The 21379-nt window shown below is 42.2% G+C and overlaps 1 protein-coding gene across 2 annotated transcripts in view; it reads left to right on the forward strand.

Moving 5' to 3' along the window:
- The window catches only part of pdgfab (platelet-derived growth factor alpha polypeptide b), a 16275-nt gene extending 1629 nt beyond the window's left edge, over positions 1-14646 (forward strand). The window contains exons 2-7 of one of the 2 annotated variants that reach the window (XR_001310355.1): positions 17-113; positions 3661-3804; positions 4982-5172; positions 12203-12329; positions 12919-13043; positions 13691-14646. Coding sequence is in view for 1 of the 2 variants with exons in the window: in XM_014010101.1 (XP_013865555.1) it covers positions 17-113; positions 3661-3804; positions 4982-5172; positions 12203-12329; positions 13691-13704 (573 nt within the window). In the remaining variant the exon portion in view is untranslated. The remainder of the gene's footprint in view (positions 1-16; positions 114-3660; positions 3805-4981; positions 5173-12202; positions 12330-12918; positions 13044-13690) is intronic. The other variant, XM_014010101.1, reaches the window with a different exon arrangement.
- The last annotated feature ends 6733 nt before the right edge of the window (positions 14647-21379 follow it).

The raw sequence follows: 21379 nt of genomic DNA on the forward strand, positions 1-21379 counted from the left end.
CCCCCCACCCCCCAAGGAAGCGGAGTTTCCCCAGGAGCTGCTGGACCGACTCTCAAACAGTGAAATCCACAGCATCAGCGACCTCCAGCGGTTACTGGAGATAGACTCCGTAGGTAAATTCTGCCTCTTGATACTCTTCTTCTCGGCAGACATGTGGGGGGAGAGGAAGGGGGTGGGGGTGAACCTCAAAAATCACTGATCTTCTTCTGATTAAGGGTGATTTCTTTGGAAATACCTCAGACTTTTAACTCCTAATAAGTAACAGCTCTCTAGTAGTTATTCATCATCTGGTTAAAAAAAACTGTAGCAGGTGTTTTTARAGTTCACACATGTGACCAAGGTGGACTTTCACTAATATCCTTTAGCTGCAGAATTCCCCCAATCACCTGCGTTATTACACGAAACACTTGTTCTTTTCTTTGTAATTAAAACCAAAATGACATGAATTGCAGGTTGAGCCCCTTTTTTTTTTCTTTAGGAGTCGCTTCCTGTGTGGGAGAGCGTCTTAGATTAAGTTACACTGGTTTACTGAAAGAAGCTGTTTGCCTTCACATGAGCTTCTTTTTACACAGACTCCTGACATATATCAGTTTCAGGGCTCTTTCGGTAAAGATGTGCTCACAGAAACAGGTAATTGCTGCATTGAAAAGCCCTAATTGATGCGGGCTACCTTACTGGTTTTAGCTCCTGAGCAACCACAGAACTTTATTTCTCAAAGCAGCATTTGCAGTTTTTTCATTCAAAAATTTCTAGTTGTAACCATGAACAATATGTGTTTCAGTACATCCCAGAATAGATGAGAAGAGGTGTTTATAATCAAATTAACATGTCTGTCTTCAAACAGAAGTATGTTTTGCAGGGTAACGGTAGTAGGCTGATTATTATTATGAGCACATAAATCTGTCTTGAGGGGGTCAGCTTGGTGGCCCTGGCCAGACCATTAAAAGACCTTTGACGCCAGACAGAAGGGTATTTTCAGAGCTTTTGTTGCTGAAAATCGAGACAGGGAGGCCACCGGCCAGCAGGTTGGTTGTTTAGATCTTTAATATATGTYTACAGTCTGGGCAACCAGTGATTGAATATTTGTCAGTATGACAGTTGATTATTGTATAGTGAAGTTTCTCTTTGTGCAGCTTTGGTTTGTCTCCAGAAGGCTGACGTTTGGAAGTGACAGGATCATTGAGAAGGCCAGAGGCACTTACAGTGACCATGTTACATTTGGTTCCACCATGCTCAGTGCAGACTTGCATTTGTTTTCACACGGATCCCATCTTCAGCTCTGACTGACAGATGAGATGACCCCGTTGAAGACTGCAGATGGCTGTCTGGCCCCTGGGGTGATCCGTACCTTGTTATTTCTCGTCTCTGTCCCCGGTCTCCCTCTTGAGTTGGCCCCTTGCCGGCCTGCTCTTATCTCCTTCAGCGAAGAACTTTGACAGAAGAGGGAACCTGACTCTTGGTGAAGGGGGCAGAGGTGGAGGAGGGAGTTAGAGGAATCTTGAGGTTGTAATCCTGCTTGACTAGGAGAGGCCACGAGCCATTGTTGCGCAATCTGCTTTGTGTCTGACAAGCCAACACTGTTTTTACCTCCAGTACAGCTGGCAGCAATAACTCTAACAGAGCTTCTCACCTGTCTTTATGCARATTCACTCAAAAGTCCTGAGCTAAAACATTAGAGGAATACTGACAATTGTAGAGATCCTTGTTTTGAGAAGACAACACTGTTGACTATTTGTCCAAAGAGAGGGACACAGAAAGAGAGAGGAGGAGAGGAGTAACGGGAAGGAGTTGAGGCCCTCAGCTAATGGAGACAGTAATTTGCCAGTCATGAAAGCCTGATTCATGGCTAGAGACTGACTCCTATCCTCTTTTCCCTTGTCTCACTGCTCTGGGCATGTTATTATCTATTAGTCACCTGGAACCAGGAGAAGAGAAAAAACCTCTCTCCACTCCTCTGCTGTTTTTCTCCTAAATTTTTCTTATGTTTCTCAGCTCATAATTGAATAGTAAATCTGACCCTCCTGCCAAACTTTTTTTTTGTGGAATATTTTTGAGATATCTTTTGGTTACTCTGCAGACTTTAGAAAGAGAACTTCTTTATGTATTTTCTTTTTGTCTGTGGGTGGCCACAGTATCAGATCTTTCCACGCGCTGGGCTTTTTCTGACAGTAGGAGATGGAAATATAAATATAAATTAGATAAAAGAATTCACAATGGGAGTCTGTGATTCAGTGTGAAATATTTTATAAGGTCATWAAATCTCTCAACTTTTGCATTGAAAACCTCTCACACTTTTATAGACTGTGTACAGACAGTGTAGGTGGATGTTTCAGAGTATGCCATGTTTATGTACAGTATGTTCATGTGTCTCCAAGTGTACTGGCCTGGATGATGGATAGTTCAGACCTTTGCGTTGACTCCCAGCTTCAGCTGCAGGCAGCATTTCCATTCATGTGAACCTTTTGGTTCTGGGTCACTGACTGCATGACAAACTGGAAGGAAATTCCCTCAACCTGTTGCTGGAGAGACAACATTGGAGCCTGAGAAATCAACCTGGAAAAAGAAAAGCAATGTAAAGCAGATAAACAACCAGTTCCAGTGGTGGACTGTGTATTGGCAGAGGAAATCCCTTCAGATGACTCTGGTCGGAGCACAGAAAAGCTGGATGTGTGGACTTTGTTTGCTCATGGTTGAGCTTTGTTGAGCTTGTGTACTTAAGGCTTTAGCAGTTCTATGAAGGATGATGAGTTGAGTTTGTCCAAAAGTAAGCATGTGTTCATATGATGTGTAAAGGTATAGAACTGGGGTATGTCATGCTTAAAGACAGGTAGACCCACCCAGTTCGCAAACATAGACACTCTCAGAGCTGTGGGATGAACTTTATCACTTAATTGCTGCTCTGGCACTTTTTCTGCAATCCGCCTTGTATTCTGGGCGGGGACCAAAACAAGCACACATTATCAAATGACCATGAATGTGAAAAAGCTGAACTGGCTAGATTTGTCTGAAGGGAATGCTTTAAGACTTTAGCATTGCAGCGTAGCAAAACATGTACTTTCCCAAACCACAGAGTGATTGAAAAGCAAACATTTTCAGTAAATGAGAGACACAAAGCCACTGATTAGATCAGGAATAACGGTGACTGACCTGTCCTCTGTGAGTCTATGAGAGCTGTTTGTTTTTTTTAAAGTCCATGCTGACTCACACGCGTCTAGATGCTTTTATTTCAGCTAAGAAAGTTCAGCCAAGTCAGTGAGGGAGGCTGACACATAAAGCACGCAATTACACACAGGTCTGTGTAAAATGGAGCCTCCTACCACTGCACTCTGGACTGTTTACTTGAGTTTGTGACACCTCAGAAGTTGCCGTGCTTGCAAGTTCAAGTGAACTGTTGGCACTTCAGTGAATAATACAAGATTATACAAGACACCAGTCAGAAGTTGCCATCTCATTGTGACTGTGGGACTAACCAACACATAGTTTGCTGTGGAATGGGTATACAATGCATCAGCCGCAGATCACATGTAGCCTTATGGTGAGGTCTACRGAGTCACCCACCAGTGTCATTTAACATTGCCATAGCTGCTATGACAGCATTTGTTAAATAAGCTAAATGTCTGCGTGCTGTTATTAATCTGAATTTCTTCTGTTTTTGACGAGGCACGGGAAATGATGTCATTGAGGAGCACAAGTACCGCAAACACCACAACCACCACAATCACCACAAGAACTTCTCTCAACATCAAAGCTACTACAATGGCCTGAAGAGCTCTCAGCTACACAGCAGACGCAAGAGGAGCATTGGTAAGACCGCCAGAGCTCAGAGGTTGCATTATGATTGCATTCGACATCACAACTTAGCACACAGAGTGCCAAAATACCCTAAATATATCTGCATCTGAACTATCACTTGCAACATTGAAGTTCCCAGGAAGATGAAAGAGATCACTTTGCACTAATTTCAAACAAAGCTACCAGTTAGTGGTTTTTACACTGCTTTTTAGAGCATAAAAAGGGAACCCTAATGAACACATCAACCCGGTATTTATTTGCCATCAAGGAATCATGAGAGAGGAGGCTGGTGAGTGTGCATGTGTGAGGTTGACGAGGACGTCTGACACGAAGRCTTTTAATTGGCCCGAGGCTTGCAGATCTAAGACACACGCGTCAGGAGAGYGAAACATATCCCCAAGCGTGGAAATTCCAGACATTCAGGGTTCAAGTTGCAGCTCGTCCAGGCACACAGTCAGATTTCTTCATAAAACGCCACGCGGTACGATATCTGATCGAGGTGTGGAGAATGCCATGTAGTGTGCAGCGTGTGTGTGTCGCCCTGTGAGCTCTCCCAGCAGCAGAACCCCTAAAGCAACATGGGATGAAGTGGCTGCTCGTGTTTCATGTGTGTGTGCTGCATCATAGGATTATGATAGAGTATGCCACTTTGGCAGCTGTCCACAAAGTGCTTTGCATTCTGCACATGATGGACATAACATATTAACAACATAATTATGTTACTGTATATTGTCTTTAGTTTCTCTCAGAGAAATGCATTTGAATTAAATACTTACTGCTTTTCTCATTGTTATGAGCACGAGGTCAAATGCCAGTATTTAATTTCCAACCATTTGAAGTAAAGGTTGTCTGATCTAGTCATGCAACATTAACTGAGTGAGGGGGTAGAACAATGGAGGTCTTTTTTCATATCTCCCATTCTCCTAAGAGTTTTAGTTGATGTGGGATCAGCTTTTTGAGAAGCTTGTTTTCTTAACAGTCTTAAAAGATGTTAGGTTTGATCTGAGACAAGACAAACACCTCTCACATCAAGTGAGTCATCAAATAATGAGCAGTGAAAGAATGCAAGCAGCTGGGAGTTAGACGGATTACAACACTACATCAACACCCCGGTTGCAGTTGGAAAATGTGTCACTAAARGCTGACACGCAGAACAAATGCATTAGCTCGACTTGTTCTGCTTTTCCAGTCGAGGAGGCGGTCCCGGCGGTGTGCAAAACACGAACGGTGATCTATGAGATCCCCAGGAGCCATGTGGATCCCACATCTGCCAATTTCCTGATATGGCCYCCCTGTGTGGAGGTGAAGCGCTGCACAGGCTGCTGCAACACCAGCAACATGCGCTGTCACCCATCCCGCAAGCACCACCGCACGGTTAAGGTAAGACACACGTGTACACCCATGCACGATCACTGCAAAGCATTGCTCTATTGCAAAGCATAAATWRGCAAAATACAACTTTTACTAAATTAAATCACTGCTTTCTTTCATTAGGTAAGTAAAACACATGGTTGCGCTAATACTTGTCTTGCTCTCTTTTCAATCAGCCTATTGCTAGTGAGCTTGTTTTCTCAAATATTGCACACTTAAGCTTTGCCACCCCTATCCCATCTTCTACTAAATTTAAATGGCTCACCACTTATCTTTCCCACCACATTCTSTCTTGTTTGACGAGAGTTCAAAGCAGCTGTGCCAGGACAACGCAAAAGTGGAAGAGGAGGAAAACAAGGAGGGGAGAGATAGTTATTGGCTCTAGTAACCCGGACATCTGCTGAAGGAATGAGTCCCTGCTAAGTATAAGAAAGACAGAAACAGAGTTGTAATGTGAGGGGAAAACATTTCTGGATCTTGAAAGTGTCTTAGTGTCACTGGAGACTGTGAAATGCTTTTCATTTGTTTATTCTTGTGTTTTTTTTTCTGGAKGCAATGGGCCAAGAATAGACAAGGTGACAGTGAGAATGAGAGGGAATCTGGAACTCCTTGGCATTGCTTGCTTGAAAACACGTTTCTCTGTTCAGGATCAGAGGAGACACAGTGACTAGAGAAGGGATGAGTTGATGAAGTATTTACACTACAGCCATTTAGCTGGTGAGTGCTTGTTAGGAGGTAAGAATGATGTGATCTGCTTTGTGAAAGAAGGGAACAGCTATGGCATAAACAGGATAGCCCCTGTCCATACCCACACTTCATTACTGTTGCAGACGTTTTGATTTTGTCCAGCCACTGGTACTGGCAGAACATTGGATTTCCGCCTGATAAATAAGCAGAGTAATAAAACACATGCCAGTCCTTGGCATACGGGAAAAGCAGTAGAGATTTCAGTAGATTCATGAGGATTTAACAGTGGATTTCCTCTGAKAAGATGGCCATTGTAGGACACAAGGCTTCGCAAACAGGGTTTTTGGTCTGAAAGCTGACTCATGTTGCTGGGAGAGACTCAAGCTCCGACATACAGCTCTTTCCTGTGTGTCAGTCTGTCTGCAGCCGTCTCTCTGTCTACTAGACAGTTGGTGTGCGTTGTCCTCAATAGGAGCTCTGTCTGTGATTGCAGTGATGAGGAGGGACGGAAAGACACTGACGACGGCATGCGCGACACTAAAAAGGCTCGATTCAGCYATTCCTGGAATGTTGTACTACATGCAGCTTTGTTTGTGTCCCCCTTTTGACACTGATGACTGAATGAGCACACAGACTTGAGAGGAATATTTGGGGGTGATGAGGAGGGGTTCAGGCTGGGAGGGGGAGTGTTCTGTTCCATGTGGTCTTCGCCGCTGGCAAAAAAAAGGCTGAAAGGCGTTGTATGAGGAGGAAAGGTCATCCCTCAGGGCTTTCTCCAGTCAGGAAACATTTACCACATTGTATGTCAGAAACTTTGTGTCATTCCAAGTTCTCTTCTATACATCATTTCAGTCTGAATGGGGGTTCAATTACTTCTGTTTATTTATTAAAAAGCTAAAAATTCTGTCCATTTTGAGCCTGGCTAGTTTTTCCTGCTGCATGCAGGGTGCTAGAAAATAAGACACTAGCAAGTTCATTCCACTGAAATGTAAATCGCGTAAACAAACAAAACAGTGTTCTTAATGAACACATCAAAATAAACTTTTAGACTCCTCCATGGCAGCATTACTTTAACTTGTCATCTTCATCTCCTCAAACGCAACATTTCATCTTCCGTTATTCTCACCGCTTCTCTTTTAATTGTGGTAACTTCTTACAAAAGATCCTAAAATATCCAGAGCAGCATGCTTTAAAAACAAAAGGAACACTGCCCCCTCCCCTCCCCCCCAGGTCGAAAGATTACAGTAGTGACTCAGGGATAATCAGAAAATATGAACAGCTCACTACATTTACAAACAAAGCCTTGTTTTTGTTTAAACATATGGCCTCTTAATCACAGATCACAATGAAATTCAATTGTGTNTTTTTTTTCTCAGCATCAGTGAAGCGCCTCTCGACAGCTGCAGCCAAAGTGGACTTCATTGTTTTGATCCTGTGATCTTCACCAGTGTCTTTGTTTAGGAGTCTCAGAAGCACGGTCACAGCAGGGYTGACGTCTTACTACTGTCACCTGAAAATACCTCCACACCGCTGACATAACGCCTCCTCTACAAACTGCTTACTTGTTAAAGTTTGTTCAGCTCGGCTAACGTGGTGGTCGTCTTCTTCTTCTGWTTTTTTTATGCGGCTGGCATTAAGTCTGTTGCGCGATTCCGCCGCCTGCTGGTTTAGAGCGTCTATGCACAAACTAAGTGAAAAGAAGCTGGTATCGGTCCTGTAGTATCGGAGCACTTTTATAAGTACGAGTACGAGTTAACGCACATGGTATCGGACCGATACCCGATACTGGTATCGGTATCGGTGCATCCCTAAAAAAAACAATAGAAAACAAGAATAAAAAGAAAATGCTCAATACCTATGGAGAAAAACACAAATATAATCTCCCCAAAATAGATATGAAGTGCTAAAACGTATTCATGTTTAAATTCTATTGTGATAGAGACTGAACTATTTGGGGGCACAAATGTCAAAAATAGCAGCAACATATAAAAACTGGCATCAGGATGTGCTTTTATCTAATTGTTTGGCAAATCATTGTTCCAYTTTAGTTCAGTTTATCTGATTTAGTTCTGTTTACCAGCTGAAAACCTTTAATTGGCCTTAAAGCAAGTATTTTGCAGAGGTCACAGTGGGTCATTAAGGCACATCTGTGTAAACCACAGTAGAAGGTGTGTACGTGTGTGTTAAACTGCGAGGGAACGAGAGCGAGTACTTGATGCTTCGCTGCATAAACTCCCCCGACCACAGAATGGGGTCGAGGCCATTTGTGTGAAGCTGCAGCAAGAGGAAGACAAGCCACAAAGTAATGAAGTGTTGATGGCTACTGGATCAAAGTGGCGGATGACAGAGGCCAGGCGGAAACAGCCACAGCGCCTAGTGTGGGGGTCCTCACATCTCTCATCGCCAGCACTGGGCCCCGACCCCTCCACACACACAAACACACGCAGCTACCTTTGCGACGGAGGGTCATGTCAGAGTGTTGGGGGGTAGCGGTAGCTGTGTACCCCTGCAGTGCAGAGGGARGCTGACTTACGGGGTGTTTCATAAATAAAAGTGTGGTGGTGATACAGTGAGAATGATTTATGATCGTTTGAAGAGCAGGATGGAGAGATATAGGGGGCGAAGGGTGGGGAGGGGGTTCAGATGGGAGTGAGGGGCCTCGTTGTTTGAAGTGCCTTGCAGCTGTGAATTATTTTCCCTTTGATTCACTCAACTCTGAGTAGACGAAGTAGGGCGAGGGACTTTGTGTTTAAAACTGTGTATGTGTTTGGGGGGTTGGGAGTGGAGCACGTCGCAGACCAAGGGAGTATGTTGACCAAGCCAGGAGCCCAAAAAGCTTGGCTACTTCAGCACCGGCTGGAATGTTTCAGCTCCATGCAGGAGAAAATAAGGCAGAAAATTTTAATATAATTTTCCTTATTTTTTCTTATTCTTTAGCTTCACTCCTCTTCTCCTGTCCTCCCTCTTGTGCTTCACCACTGACTTCATCCTCAGTCTCCTCATCTCCTCTATACACAGACCCCATCAGTCTTGGAGTCTGATTGTCTGTTGTGTAAAATATTTGTTCACTCCCTCTTTCCTCTGTTCATCTCTCCTGAAGCACCAACTCTCTAATTTTACCCCTCTGTCAAGCCTCTGCCGTTTACCTCATTTTCTTGGTGCTCTTTCATTAAAAACCTATTCATATTGTTTCACTTTTTGGTGCTCAGCAACACGTCCTTTGAAATTCTAGTTTCCTTTAAATGTACCGAGGAGCTATTTTAGATATTATTACATTAAATGATTCTGCAAAAGAAGGAAAATGGAGCATAGTTTATCATATTTGGAGATAAATTAAAACAGGTGTTTGTGTCAAAGAAATGTGTTCTACCATAAAGAGTTTTTTGGCAGTGCAGCTGTTTTAGACGTGATAAATTTACACACTGGGTGGAATCAGAGGGCAGCAGGTTGCCTTTTTTGAACGATGTGGTTTCTGTGGTTTCTCGTGTTCTTCTTGATGTCACTTTTCTTTCATTTATTTCATATGGCAGGTAGAAATACAAACAGATGCACAAAGCGTCTCCTTTCCCCTTATTTTTGTCTGGTTAGTAAACACTGAATGTCTCTGTAGCCTCATTTCCCTCCTGATGGATGAATTGCGACCTCACCATGCCTCTTTCCACCCCTCTATTCTGCAAACATACACTGCACTTTTATTTATTTTTGCTCCGTTCTGTTACTGTTCTAGTTTGCCATGGCCCGCGGTGCACATCCACATCCCCGCTGTGTTTTGCTTGGAAGGCCGGCGCAAAACTTTCCCCTCTTTCGTGCTCTCATCAGTGTTTTGAGCTCAGGGAATTCCCAATTAGCCTGACTTTGGATAAATGGCTTCACACAGAAGAGTTGTGGTGACACTGGGGACAGACCAAAGGGGGTGTGCTTCCCAGAGCCTCATGTCTCGCCCCCCTCAACTCCCTGGATCGGATATCATTCCACAACCACTCAGGGGACTCTTTCTCAGGGCCCCTGGCTTTCCAGGGAGTTTAGAGCAGTTTGATTTATACAAAGAGAGTGAGGGGCCCCTTGTCGTAGCATTGGGGGTCTATTTCTGATGTATGTTTTAAGTCACTGACTGTGTGACATTGGAAGCTAGTCTTAAACAGCATAATAAAACTGATCGGAACAAAAAAGTATTGTGAAATAAGTAGTAAATGGAAACAAAAGAAGGCTTCCTTCTGTGAAAAGTGAAGTGACGTACACAATTAAATGTAAATAAACACCAGTGGATACGTGAGTATCTGCTTATTTGTTTTAAACCCTGCAGGGAATGTTTTAGCCCTGCTGTGTGAGAGACAAGTGCACTGCTGGGCTTCACATCAAGTGAGCCCACTGCTTCATCCTTCTGTCAATAGTTGTTTGTGTTGCCACAGGAGTTGCTGTGTGTGTTAGTCATTGGGATCAGCATCAGTAGTAAGGGTCAGACATGGCTCAGTCCTTTTTTTTTTTGTTTCCTGCTGGCAACCTCTGGAGCCCCCTCAGCCCAGACGTTCCTGTAACCAACAGCAGCAGAGCTGTCCACAAAAGCAGCTGCATCTTTCATCTCTTTCTTTCCCTTCCTCCCCGTTCTTCCTTTCCAGGCAGATAATTTGATTAAACATTGGCAGCGATTTTTGGAGAAACTCGTGCCACTCGGTGATGCTCTGTGTGGTTTCAGCGAATAACAATAAACCTTTGATGATTTTTCTGTCTGTCACGTCAGTATTAGTTTAATCAGTTTCTTTAGTAGGTAGCCCAGAAATGAGATGTTAATAGGTAACACATGAATGCCACCTAATACAAGTCATGATCATGGTTTGTCACACCTCCCCCTCCTCAAATAACTTCCTCTATTTGTGCACATGCACATACGCTCTTGTGTTCTCTAATGAGAACGGCGGTTCAACTTCCCACTCTGCGCTCTTCCTCGCCCTGGCCTTTCACCCGCTCTCCTTCTCTTTCATGGCTCGGTAACAGCAAACACACCAACCAATAACACAGACACTATTGTCTTATGTTTGCTCACCACSTACCTCCCCTGCTTGCTTATCCTCATTTCACTCCATTTCTTTCTTCTCATTTTCCAAACTTAGAAATTGTTACAGAGTAGTGGGTGTTAAAACTGCTCGCTCCTCATGTCTTTTTGCCTGAGTTCCAGCTGCACCAGACCCCCCTACAGGGGTCTCTCTCTCTCTCTCTCTCTCTCTCTCTCTCTCTCTCTCTGGATTTCAACAAACAAATTTCCTATATCAGACAAGGATTGGTATGTTGATTTGTTTGCATGACTGGCTCTCCAACAAGAGCCAAGATTGGCAGTATGCCATTATTGGCAGGGGTGCCACCAGTAGGGGCGGCAGGGGCAAGCCCCCCCCCCCCCAGTTTTGTGTGTGTTAAGTTTATTTTGACTGCAAACTGTATTTCTCCTAATATCAGAAAGCGTTGGAAGGTTTTTGGCAGGTGTTCATTTTCTTGTGCAATGACAAGGATAGGTGAGTCTGAGGATTTTGTTTCCACATGGCCCCAGGGCCCTTCACTGTTGCCCTTCAAATCAGAGAGGCAAAGACTTGTGGCTTCCTCCTCTGAGTTGCACAACAGTACCATCAAAGCATTTTTCAAACATTTTCTATTCATCTAATATTTAATCAGTCATGTATTGTTGATAGAAGCTTAGCATATTCATAAGCCTCGGAGTCGTTACCAGCTCTTGGATGGAAACTCTAATCTTTAAACTGTGAGTGTGTTACCTGGAATTAGAGGAATTCTTGAATTCGTTTTATGTTTCTAAGATTGTTTCTTGTGGTTTTACTGCCTAATACTGACCAAATATATTTCTTGCATGCATGCAAAGCAGAACTTTCCTCGACTTATGTAGTGAGATAGTTTAAACTTAACATGTTGGGACAAGGTGAATGAGTTTAGGTGTCTGTTTGGAGTTGGATGCTTCAGGCCTGAGCAGGGGGATCTCCCAGCTTCTTTTCTTCTGCCAGAATAAACCTTCCCAGGACCTTAGGGTGTACAACACTCACCCTACCCTCCATCTCTCCGTCTTCCTTGCCTAGACAGGGACACACACTCCATTCAGTTGCTTACAGACCGTGGAGCACACAACAAGTGAAACCTAATGAATCTGCCTCAGAGGAATGCTCTCGTCACACTTCAAACATAAGGCAGCGCAAAAATCTTTTTTTATGAATTAGTTCATGTATGTGCCATCAGTCACAGAGCCACGCTTCTTGGTGTCTGCTGGTGGGCAAATAATGTGTGCATTCACTGACAACACAGAAAAGAGTAAATATGCTGGAACCTGTGGCTAACCTTTCCCCTCTTCCTCTTCCAGGTAGCCAAGGTGGAGTATGTGAGGAGGAGACCCAAGCTCAAAGAGGTCTTTGTACGATTAGAAGACCACCTGGAGTGTATGTGCACATTACAACATCATGTGGTAGAGCACTTAGACTCAGAAACAGGTAAATATGAGCATGGATTTTCGGCACATGCTGATGAATGTTCCGTCGCCTTTTCTTTTAACAWTTTTTTTTGCAGAAATTCAAACTCCCTCTGAAATTGTGTTTGCTGACTGAATCTCGCCTTCACCTCTTTGTCACCGTGCACTCTTTCCTGTCTTTATCATCAGTGTTTGATGGTCTTTTTTTTCTTTTGTCTTGCTTCATGGCTTTGCACTGTATGACCTTTTGCCACCAACTGCTCCTAAACAGACATAAACACCTGTYAGGAGGCCCACTGTTTGGAAACTGTAAAGCTTGTGTGTTTGAKGAGAATATGTGTGTGTAAACGTGTGTTAAGGGTGAGTGTTCAAAGGCGGCTTGGCATGACAGCAGGTAAATCCGCCTGCGCCTTGATCTGTAGCTTTTCTCCACCTGGGTGCAGATAAGCGCTGTAATGCGTACTGATAAGACACCTGAAGAATTTATGCTCTGTTCTATCTTTGCACTCTGCTTCTGTCCCAGGGCTGGTGTGCCTCTTTATGTGTCATAAACCCTGCTTATTGCTTTTAACCCTGCTTCCTATCCACCCTTCCCAACTTTGTGCTTTCAGGCCTTCGTAGGGCTAAAGGTAAAAAAAGGAAACCTAAAAAGCAAAGGCCCATCAAGGACTTATTGGTGACATAATAAAGTCGCTCTTGTTACCCAAAGTCCACTGGGAGGCTGTGACGGGAACAGGTAGGACTTAAGCACCAAAGCCTTTTGTCACCTTTGGGTGCTGCACTGGCCCAATCAAAGTGTAAAGTGGGCCTGCCAATCACCGTCACCAATCACACCACAGCCAATCAGTGTGAGAAGAGGAGGGTCTAARGAGTATCACGCTTCACGTGCCGATGCTGCCAGTGCTGCCAATGCTGCATGTTGTGCTTTTGACCTTCTGAGCATGCACACTTTGAATAGATGCTTTGTGTCACAGTTTACAATGTGCACTGTTTTGTGTTTGTTTGTTATGAACAAAAGCAGCTATGTTTGTGTTTTTTCACTCCTTAAAGACACCTTTCTATCTTTATTTGCCGTTCATGTTATCAGCCTGTCATCACTSTCTAAAACACAAAAGGGTTTTCTTTGTCCCATCTTCAACTGTGTGTACACACACGCAGGACTCTGACATAATTGTCTGGTCGAATCCAAATCTTCAGAATCTGGAGGGACATGATTCACAACACCGCTGGTCTTTGTGTGTTTTGTCAGAAAATGCATGAGTGAAATAATAAAACTGGCAAAAGAAATCACTTATTTTAATAAAATTTTGAAACAGAAAACAAGTATTTTTTTTTCTTTTGCATCTGTGAAACTAATTTCAGCTTCGTCTCTCTGTCCTGCAGTAGATGTGAGGTGAGACGAGTCAGAACAAGGGATTTCAGCATGGACAGGACCTAAAATAGAAGATGCCATCAAGAGGACACCTTCTCCGTCTTCCTTCCAACTGCCATGCAAACTTTAAGAACATAAACTTTTCTGTAAAGAGACTGAAAAATAAACAAAAACAAATGAGATGCCAAAGGTGCTTTGAAAACACGATGACTGTCTTCACGGCAATGGAACTGTGCTGCTTAAAAAGGTGGGAAGACATGCGGCCACAAAGCTCAGACTGAGCAGAAAAAGGCCAGCAGGAGAGGATGAAAAATGAAGTTGTGATGAACTTTTCAACAAAGGTTGTTTGAAAATATATTCAACTGAAACAGCCTGTTGGATCACACTTTTTGTGGGAATCCTAGTGCTCTACCAGAACATAAGTACGCTGCTTTGTTTAAATGACTCTTGCATACAAAGGAAGAAAGAGTGTGATATAGGAACGACAATACAAACATAAAGGTGAAAAACAGCTGGAGAGCGTTTACTTTTTAAAACTTTTGACCTCTGGTTGTCTGTGACTTTGCCCTCCTGCGATGTACAGTTAAGTTTGAAAAAAAAAAAGAAAAAACAAACAAACAACGGATGTTCTGCTTAGTACAAAGTATTTATGTGTTTGGACATTTTACATTTGTCCCTTTCAATGTTCAAGAAAGGACAAAAAAGTTCATGTTTAATAATTTTGTAGACATGCAAGTGTTCTGTGTGGTCCAGTTCTTTCATTATCACAACCTCAGTGTCATTTTTTAAACCTTTTTTATTTTCTTGTCAACCATGTTTCATATTATATTGCAATATATCTGAAAACTATCATGTCTTGCGTATAAGTTTGGATATAATTATGTGTGCAAGGAGAAGATGTGAGAGTCAGTAAGATGCTTTATTTTTGTTATGAAATATATTATGCATACCTATATCCAAGCAGGAATTATGTTTTTCTCTCTTTTTTTTGTTGTGGTTGAATGGTTGCATTTAATCTATTGGTGGGGGGGGGGGGGGGGGGGGGGGGGGTCGTAAAACTTGAGCAGTTAATATACATCTTAGAAACTGGCTGGCGGGTTTGTGGATCAGTTTGCATCACAGCTGTGAAAAAAGGTGATGGTTTTATGAGATAGAATGAAAACTTCACATTCAGTTGTTGAATACTGTGCCTTATCCTGCAGGCGTGATGAGAATTTATGGAACAAGTGAAATTTCACACATCAGAGTGTACCAGTGGCTGTCATGTAAGCATACAAATACTTTATGGGGACAAAATTGACCTAAAAACGGGTGAAATATTAGATAAGCTACATTTTGTTTTTTATAAAGTAAAATTATAATCAAAATATGCCCCATTGCACATATTTTTAAAATAAATTTAAGTAAATATTTGCAAAGATCTGCTTTGCGTTTATTTTTTATTTTGCAAAGCCCAAATTTATGTTCAGTTCAGCTTGAAAATTCACCATATTTTATTACTAAAACATTTTGTCTGTGATTTTCAAAGTTTGTTTCTCTGTTATAGACCTACATTATCAGACATGATTGGACAAAAAATATATATTAATCTGCTCAAAAAAATACTTTCAATGGGTATGTCAGCACACCTGCAGATCAATCTAGTTTTGTTTATTTCAACTCCGTTCTGACGCACCCTTTTGTTTAAAAACTCTGTTGTTGCCATGGCATCACTCTGATTGACATTGGTCAATAGGCTCAGTCACATGACTGAACTCAATAACTAGTAAAACCTCAAACCTTTCCACAACTTTTATTGCAGTCAAAGTTTTGTTTGGGTACGTTAGTGTCGATAAACTTTCAGCTCAATGTTTTTTAAAATGTTCTGGTTTTTTCATGAAAACACAAAAGAAACTCCAAAGATACATGTGCGTGTGTTCAACATAGTTCTTCCATTCCACGAGGCTGTTTTCCAGCATATCTCTATCACTGATAAAGAAATAGTCCGCCCAGTAAGCTTCAGAAGCACATACGCAGTGCCTCAAAGAGCAAAGTCCACCTTAAAGAGTGAATGAGAGAGAGCAAAGCAAATCGACAACAGCATGAATGGGCTCCTTGTTTGGTCAGGCTTTACTCCCCCGTTGACAGGAGAACAAATCACTCCACCCCATGGAGGGACTCTCGCTTCATGCAGCCACCTACAATCAGGACAGATGATGAGTTCACTGAGGTGGTCTGAAAGCATTACAGTGCTGGCCTGACCCCGTACCCCAACAAAACAAACATCCACTTCCTCACCGGTTCCTCGAACAGGGACGGACATGAAACCAAGGAGGCAACAAATGTCATCTAAGAAAAACTATAAGAAAAATGAATGTCATGTTTGTGTCACCTTCAGTTAATTTGTGGACATGACATCACACAGTAAGCTGACTGATGCTTTATTTGTATGGCAAATATTTCACCAATCTTTACTCCGAGCAAACGTAAGATAACGTCATTAAATCAGGGACCATTAGCGCTATTTGATGAAAATACACTGCAACATTTGTTAAGTTATCACTAAGGCTTTGTTATGCTGGCTTAAGCTTCCATTGGGTAAAGGCAGCAGTAATCATAATTTATATATTTATGTTTTTCAACAATAAATGTATTTCTGCTTATGAAATTGATCACAGAATGTTGCATCCCATAAGTTGTGCCATGTGTTTTAAAGAAAGTTGTTTTAGGATGAATAAAGGATACTTTTAAAAACAGTTTTAAAATTGGCAGAAAAAAAGTAAGTGATTGATCAATATGATCAGAATGTAGAAAAGAAAATCAAAACAGAAATAAAGCTTCGTTGAACCATCCATCTCAATAAATTTATCTGCAGCATTTTAATGAAAACTGACAAAACTAAAAAAAATAAAAAAATAAAAAAATAAATAATTTGTGCATAAATGTGTTGGCTTTACACACACACATACTGCTGCTGTAGGCACACTGTGAGCTGGATATAAGGTAGTGAAGTATAAAGGAAATATGAGCTTTTGTAGGCTTGCAGGGTGAGCAAGACCTGGGCTTTGCTCCAGTATCCAGCAGCACCAGACTGTAGGTTCGTACGGCTTTATTGCTTTTCCCAAGCAGCTCACCCTAATCCCAGGGCTAAGGGACTTGAAAGTCCTTCTTTTTTGCACTTCCCAGTTATACACCCATCTTATAACCTCAGTAGGAAGCCAGATAACGAAAGGCAAAACATGAAAGAGCGAACGGATCAGAGAGACAGCAATTCAACCGGCCGGTAGAACAGGGGATAAAGTCAAAAAGGTAAAGATAAAAGGAAGCATAGATGCCTGATTTATTTTATTGTTTTTATCGGACATGCACAGCTTTAGTCATAAAGAAGGGGAGTGGACTGAAGTAGGGATTTAGCGTGTGCAGGGAAAAGAAAGCAATATGTCATGGTGAGGCAAAGGAGGAGGCTTGGGGGGCACCCTGAGGAGTGAGAGTGCAACGGGATGGAGCCGGAGGGGGGAAATGAAGAAAAGAAGGAATAGAGCGAACTCAGGATGTGGGTAATCGGCACCACAGCAAGAGAGGCCAGACAGGTCAGCACTTAAGTGGACGTGCTTTTATAAACAATACCAGCGGGGCACACAGGTCAGGCAAGGTGTGAAGAGGGCTGCTGAATGGGCTTTATGTTTCTCTTTGTGTCTGCCATGTGCATCTGCAAATGTGTGTGATTGTGCACGCAGCTGGACAAAACAGAGTAGGTGTCCCAGTGTGGAACGTGATCCACTGGAATTTTGGGCTCTTACAGAAACTGTGCTGATGACGTTGCATAGTACGTTTCGTATGAAAAGTCAGACTTTAACAATCTCTCTTCATTTTCCTACATCTCAGATCTTTGGATGCAGTTGTTGTTTTTTATGCAGAACTTAGAGCGCAGCCTCAACAGAATTAACTGTGACTGGTTCCCTCTCAGGGATAGAGATCTTGCTTTCATCCTTCCACCTTCCTCCCCTCTGTTTTTTTCCTGTTATGTTTCTCCCTCTGCTCCAACCTGTGGCCTCTGGGTTTTGAGGAAAGGCAGAGGTGGCCTTTGAAGATGGCGGCAGCCAAGTTTTTCTGGGGCCAAAGCAATGAATGCATGTCTTTGTTGTTCGCCGTTCTCTCACTTCTTCATATCCTCCCCCCTCACTCAGTATCCTCCCTCTGCCCCCCACAAACTCACACCAACTTGCTCATGCCCTCATTGGGGCCCACTTTGAACAAATGACCCTGCTAATTATGTATTTAAGGTATTTGGCTCCTGTGAACCAGCTTTGAGTTAGCGGTGGAAGGCGGCAGGGGCGGCTGGGGGAGAGTAAGATGTATAGGAGCCGTGGTGTGGTCTCATGGCTATCATTACTGCCCAGCGTTGAATGTAAACACTGGATTAGAACAGCAAGGGTTTACTTGAGAAAAAAGACTCAGGAGAGAGGTTATGATCCCTGCCTGCACTTCTGGTTCCGACTCTGGTCTCTGGTTTCACTCCCAGGTAGCACCTCTGCATTTGACAACTTACAATTTCTTAAAGAATTTCCAAAATTTCACAGTATTTCAGGCGCATGCTGTTTCAAAATCCTCTACACCACAACATGGTTCACATTACATAGTTATTCTGGCACAAATATTTTGTTATTCCTGCTGGAAGTGCCACAAACTGCAACATAACTGCTACAGATAGTTGCTGTTGCTGCTATTTGCACTTGAAAATAGCTACAGAATTATTTTCTATGTAAAAAAAAAGGAATGCAAAATCAAGAGATGAGAAGGCTTTATAATAAACAAATGTGTTTGCATAAACAAAGATTTGGCCTCAAGCGAAGTTCAAGCATAAAGGAGTCTTGTTCACAAGTGATGGAAGAAAAATAATGAGGCCATTACTTTGGTTTGTTAAGGCGAATAAAGCTGAAAAGAAAAAAAAAAAACTACTAGTTTCTCTACATTCCAAGCAAAAAGAATAAAATCTCATATAAAATGGATAAAAACATTTCTGTAGAGTGACTGGGCTCACAGTTATTGATGGAGAGAGAATCTCTATTCTCTGGTGGAAGCTCCAATAAAGCTGCTGCTCCATTGCATCAGGAAAAGTCAACTGAGCTGTTTTGGGCATGTGATTAAAACGCCTCCTATAGGCACCTCCATTTGGAGGTTTTTCAAGCACATTCTACTGGGAGGAGACTTTGTGACAGGTCCAGAACTGGCTGGAGGGATTTAATGTTACACGTATCTGGCCTGGGAATGCCCTGGGATTCTCCAGTTGGAGCTGGAGAATATCATTGAGGAGAGTAAAATCTGGATATGTTGTCTCCATGACTTGACTAAGAATAAGCAAAATGGATGGATGGTAAAACCTCTAAAAATGTTGAGGTTGATTTAAACAGCAGATGTTTGATTTTGTCTTGACCCTGCTGATAAACCTGAGATAGATGCCCATTCACACTTCAGCACCACTGTTGAGCTAAACCTTCTCATCACTTTTTGTGTGTTTGGATTTACTCCCTTAGACGACTCTGTAGCTCCGATAATTCAGACCAATTCAGAAAATTGTAGCTATTTTTTTCCATCCAATTACTATCTGACTGGAGCGAGCTTGGACTTGTGGTTTTTACAAACTGATGGAGGAAGGACTCAAGTGCAGCAGGGAGTGAAAAAGGGTGTGGCACAGGAACTACTGAGAATGTAGAGGTCTCTGGAGGGCGATAAGTCAGCTTCTGATGGGAGAGGAAGCTTGCATGTGTTGTAATTACAAAGGGAGAAGCGCCGCTGCTGCTCCGTGAGGGCTTTTTGAGAGAGGTCGAGTGTGTGAGCGTGCACGCTTTCCGATGGGAGCGCAGCGAAAGAAGTCAGTTTTTCTTTTGCACATCAAATAAATCACAAGTCTACAGTTAAAATGAAGGAGGAAGGAGTGTTTGGCTTGTGGGAAAAGAGGAAGAAAGCATAGATTGTGTCACAGCTATTGAGGAATGAGGACTCTGTGTGTAGGGTGGGGAGTGGGGGAGTGTGTGTGCACTTATATGTGTGAGGTCGGGAGTAGCCAGCATTTATTTAACAGTACTAACTTTGCTGTAACCATTTTATCAGCGTTTACTTTGATTCAACATCATAATCAGAGGGGAAAGAGTTTTGAACTCAGCTGAACTTAGCCCCTTTTTGTCACAGAGTTGCTTATATTTTATTAAGCTGATGATGTTCTTTGGATGTTTTTTTTTACTTCCAATAGGATGATGTCCGAGTACTGCAGATGGATTCTAAGGTCTTTTAGCTCAGCGCATGTCACAGTTTGATGAGACCACCTAGTTTTGCAGCTTCACTTCTCACACATTCAACATGTCCTTATCTTTAAAGAAGCCCTCTTGTCACTGGGAAAACACACACATACACACACACAGTTTGCTGTGTGGCATGATAAAAGACCGAGGTTGCAGCCACCCTCTTATTGTCTGATGAGGGTACGATGAGAGCATCACAGCAGACCTCACACTGTTCACAGCAGCTGACAGGTGGCAGACGCACCTGGCGAAAAAAGACAGAGATGAGCACAAATGTGCGAGAAAAGCAAAACACATTTTACATTTTTGTGTCATTAAACCATTAACTTGTCATGTAATTTTCATAGTAGATATTCTGATTTGTCAATACAGAAGAAGTTTAAAAAAATAATATTAACTTGTTATAGTCACATGTGTCCACTCACAAAATATTTACTCTGTTTCAGGCTTTTCTTCTCTAATAAAACTAACTTCTTGAAGAAAAGTATTTCTAGCAGTAAAACTCAATATTTTATATGATAACCTTTCAAATTAAAAGTATTTTGCAGAATACTCGTCTGTACTTAGTTATGGTGATTCACATCTATTAACTTTGGCAAATATTTTTCATTTTAAAGAAAAAAATCTGATAATCACATGTCCTTTGTGAAATAGTAACTGTTTTATCTTTTATTTTTTGATGATTCCAGGAGATTTGCCTAAAGGTTTGCTGAACTACTATTTGAATAAAGTAGTTCTTGTGGTAACCTCGTGGTTTCTTTTATTAGAAAGTCTTCCTGAAATGTTGCCTACTGACTGCAGACTTTATGTAACATCCTCATAAAAGCTAGCTTGGATTTTTGGAAGTTATTTTCTGAAGATATAATGTTTAATGGCGGTGGCTCACAGACTTAGAGCACACCATTTATTCGTTTTGTTTCAAGTGATCTATTTTATTTTTAATGTAAGGAATATATGTGTTGCCATCATGAAAACCTAATACTTCTCAGCTCTGTTTCCAAATCTTTCCACATCCGTCTTTCAAATTTCCAGTTTCTTGAAAGAAAACTGCCGTCTTGTCTGGTGTCTAGTTTGATTTGTTTTTATCTGTACACCATTTCATTTGCTCAGTATGAAGTCATTCCAGATTGTGCAAAATCAAAAGCACACAGACACATGCATGCACGGTTTCCTCCAACCCCAGCCTTTTATATTCAGCGGTTTTCAGTCTGACCTGCATATCTCTGAGATGACTTTCACCATCGCTAATAAAAGCCACATAAGTGCTACCAGTAGTGCTGGAAGCTGCCTGGCAAAGTTGTTGTGGCAGGATGAGAAACAGGCACAGCAGTGGTTTGGAAACTCAGCAAACTGCATGCCAGTTTAACCAGACACATTTCAGAGTTTAATTCAGGTTCAGTCCTACCCCTGTCCCCCTCGCCT

Source organism: Austrofundulus limnaeus, unplaced genomic scaffold (assembly GCF_001266775.1).
Source record: "Austrofundulus limnaeus strain Quisiro unplaced genomic scaffold, Austrofundulus_limnaeus-1.0 Scaffold65, whole genome shotgun sequence".
NCBI lineage: Eukaryota > Metazoa > Chordata > Actinopteri > Cyprinodontiformes > Rivulidae > Austrofundulus > Austrofundulus limnaeus.